This window comes from Trichechus manatus, unplaced genomic scaffold (genome assembly GCF_000243295.1).
Source record: "Trichechus manatus latirostris isolate Lorelei unplaced genomic scaffold, TriManLat1.0 scaffold00113, whole genome shotgun sequence".
NCBI classification, from domain to species: domain Eukaryota; kingdom Metazoa; phylum Chordata; class Mammalia; order Sirenia; family Trichechidae; genus Trichechus; species Trichechus manatus.
In genome coordinates, this window is record NW_004444049.1 from 1,414,450 (window position 1) to 1,418,224 (window position 3,775).

The 3,775-nt window shown below is 43.8% G+C and overlaps 1 protein-coding gene across 1 annotated transcript in view; it reads right to left on the reverse strand.

Moving 5' to 3' along the window:
* PPFIA1 (PTPRF interacting protein alpha 1) overlaps positions 1-3,775 on the reverse strand; it is a 121,686-nt gene that overhangs the window by 58,610 nt on the left and 59,301 nt on the right. Inside the window, exons 2-7 of the mRNA XM_023738113.1 lie at positions 3,606-3,707; positions 3,130-3,294; positions 2,630-2,704; positions 2,223-2,324; positions 1,784-2,005; positions 34-180 (exon numbers count right to left, since the gene is read on the reverse strand). Coding sequence (XP_023593881.1) covers positions 34-180; positions 1,784-2,005; positions 2,223-2,324; positions 2,630-2,704; positions 3,130-3,294; positions 3,606-3,707 — 813 coding nt within the window. The remainder of the gene's footprint in view (positions 1-33; positions 181-1,783; positions 2,006-2,222; positions 2,325-2,629; positions 2,705-3,129; positions 3,295-3,605; positions 3,708-3,775) is intronic.

Consider the following 3,775-nt stretch of genomic DNA (forward strand, 5'->3'; position numbering starts at 1 on the left):
GACTACAGCCAGACGGCCCTGCGGAGCCCTCACCTGTCGACGCGCAGCGTCTTTGTTTGCCATCTCGTTTTCCAGCTTGTCGTTGAGGTCGTGCACGGACGTGGCTTCACGCTGCGCGGCGAGGTAGCGTTTTTCAAGAGTAGTGATTCTCTCTTCCATGTCTTCCTTCTGGGCCATGGCCTAGGGTAGTTATTTCAGAGAAATTAAAAAACGCAAAAGGTGACTAATATTTAATACATTAATATACTCACTAAGAGGGAAAAAAGTGGGCTAAATCCTAATTTTCAAATCAAATATAAAATTAGCATCCTCAAAATTAAACTGAAAGAGGTATCAATTTTCTCACATGTGAATAAAAACGTCCCTACCTCAACTATCATAAATATTCACCTAGCCAATGAACAAAGAATTGTCTGCTCACTCAGTTTGCCAAGCTTCTCCCTTTCTATACAATAAGACATAAGGGCCGTAAGAAGACGCCCAAGACAGGACAGAGCATGGCCTCTGCATGGCCACAGCAGTGAGACAAGAGCCTCATCTTCCTGGGTAAAAGCTGGATGAGATCTCACATAAGCACCACAAAATCAAAGCATATTAACAAATGCAGACAGAAGCCAATGTTTAATTTAACTGAAAGCAACTGCCTAAAGTCTAATTCTGTAGCAAAATCATACTCCACAGTATCAAGTATTCAGACTAGGACCAGAACTTTTTGCTAGTGCGATTCCTGTCCCTGGTCCCCATAATTCACTGCTTTAAGGTCCCTACCTGTTCACTAAATGACTAATGGTAGCAAAGTCTAACTGTTAGAAATGACAGGTTTAAAAAAAAAAAATTCCAAAATTCCATGCTTATTAAACTCTATCACATAATCTCTTACTGTTTTCAAAGAATAAGGAAACTTAAGAGCTGGAGAAAACATCCAATATTTTTCTCTATTCTGAACTTTTATACAGAACTATTCAGACTGAGCTAACAGCCTGGATAAGCCTGCTCTGCACACGCTTCAGTCTGAGACGGCCTTGCAGGGGGGACAAACGGCAGGTGTAACAAGACACGTCGCAGGAGCATGTATCCAGTCCACCTCTGCTTTTATAACGACCATCAGACAGTTTCTCATAAAGCATTCTAAAAGCAGGGACGTTTGCCAGAAATGAGTGTATTTCTGTACATGAGTTTGCACGTTTGTACAGCATAATCATACCTACTGAAGTGTGAGCACATTCTACACTCCTGCTGTTCGTCTGAACACCGGTACTCAGTACCATGTATCCCTGGAGGAGGAGAATGTCAGAATCCTATAAGACCACCAGTCATGCCCCTAACACAGTCCATCCCCACAGCACTCTGAGTGGACACTGAGCTGCTAGGTTTGAATCAGAAGGAAATCTGTACATAATGAGGAATAAATTAGCCTGGCATTTGTGAAGATGAGCAGACGTGTCTGACCACAGGAATCCCCCAAGCAGGGCGTGAGACCATGCTGGAGCAGCACGGGCGGGAAGGGTCAACCTAACACCTGCCCCACGGCTGCCAGTGAGCCAGCTGGACCACTGCTCCTCTACTGCAGTAACTGGGGGGTAAAAGGAGGTTTGACCACAAAACTGGGTAGCCCATTACAGGCTCACAGCACCAACTCATTTCTCTATTACTTATATGACAGTCCAAAGGCTGAAAGTACTTGGGAGAGAAGGGGGCAAAATGGACCAAAAAAATCAATTAACCCAACACCCCGAGTGTTTGGCTTCATGCCAACAAGACTGCAGTTTCCACGAGCACTCACTTCACGGACATCCCTCTGCAGCTTGGTGTTCACATCTTCAGACTTGATGAGATCCTTCCTGGCGGTGTCCAGGTCTTCCTCCAGCTCGGTGACGTGGCTGGATAGGGCAGCCAGGCGCTCCTTCATCTGGCTCTGCTCTCGGGACTGCCTGTCTATGATCTCCTGCAGCTCGGCCACCTTAGCCAGGTCTTGCTCGTGGCTCAGGGAACCGCCGGAAGACCTCTGCTGGAAACAAAAAGCCATAAATAGCCTTGTTTGGTGAGCTAGGAAATAAAACACTTCAGTCGGATAGGTCAAATCAAAGTCAACCTAAGTAAACGAGTGGATTACACAGTTTTCAGGACTGCTCAAGTTTACGCAGATGCTTTGTCAACAGCTTCCCAAATGGTCTACCCATGTACTGCGGACAAATTAACGAGAAGACGAGGACTTGACTTACCTTTCCATTCGTGCTTGGCGTATCTTCTTGTTCGTGGTTTATGTCGAGCATCCCATCCGTCAGTGTTTTTTTCTGATTATTCTGTTCTTTAAGGATCATTAGCTAAAACCAAAAAAATTGAATACGAGAGTAAAACATCTTACTTAAGAGAAGTAAAGAAAGCAAAACTCCTTCTGAAAAGAAATGCAACTGTCAACTGCTAAACTTAGTACAGGGGGAGAAGAAAAGGCAATGTGATCTATCCTGAATATACCCAGATTGTTAAAAACTGAATTTTTCACTCTACTGGACAGATGGGCACTTAAAGATTCTGCGGCACAGAAACACGCAGCTCGTTTTAAATTAAGGGATTAACATCGTACCTCCCCCCACCCCATTCACACCATATGACGATGTATCAAGCTTACCTCTTTATGCGTGGCACCTAACTCTTCTTCTAACAAACTACACCTTTCAAGTGCTACTCGTAATCTCTCTCTCACCTAAAAATAAAAGGGATTGAGTCAGTGTGTGTGCTGTTTATTTTTATTCTTAATGTACGGTTATCCTGATACAATGTTAGTATACTGTAACATAATGGAGCCCCTGTAATGTCTTTCACTGATATTACTGTCAAGAAACTTTGTGTCAAGGGCTCTAAAACAAGTATGAGAAAGAGGTTCCCCCAAATAAATTATATTACCCAATTCTTAATAGAAAAATCAATATACAGAATGTAATCAATTTTAAGGTATTTTATGCCAACCAGTCCTCTTTACCACACAGAACCCTGTCTTCTCACAGAAGGACTTTGTTAGTTGACAAGAAGTCCAGAAGTGACCAAAATCAATCTAACGTAACACAAACACGAGGTCTGCCCAGTACACAGCACGTGTGCAAGCCAGGAGCTGTTACACGGCAGGGCTACCTTTTCATCCAGAGCTTTGTGGTGTTCAAATAATGACTTTAGTGCCTTGAGAACTTCTACTTCGCTGGATACGCCTGCTGGCGACTGCGCTTGTCTCTTGACGACCGTCATCCTGAGGGAGCGCTCGTGTCTGGAGACCAGGCACTCCAGGTGTTCCAACAGGAGCTGCAATCACAGGTCACACAGAGTTTACAGGGTGCTTTCGACTTTATGTTTCATACCTGAATTTAGAGAAAACACCTTCTTTTTGATCTAAAACAAGTGTGACTCCTTTCAACCGCGTCTGGCGTTAGAGAATCTACCCCAAATGTATTAACATATCATTAATTCTCACTACAAATTTCCACTCAATAGGACAACATGTAAAATGTGTTCAAAACCAGGAGTAGACCAAATCTTCTAGTTTAAAGACAGCAATGCTGATCTGATATTGACTCCAGGAGAAAATCTTCAAACGGCAAGGATCACCTACTAACCCTGGTGTTGTTTCTTTCTGCTTTTAGCTCGGCGATTTCTTCTTCCCTCTCAAGGAGCTGCTCCCTGCATACGTTCAGTTCTTTCGTAAGTGCTGCAAACTCCTGGAAAACAGTGAAAACAGATCCTTCTGAGAAAGACTTCCATCCAGCGTCTACGGTCCTCACCCAAC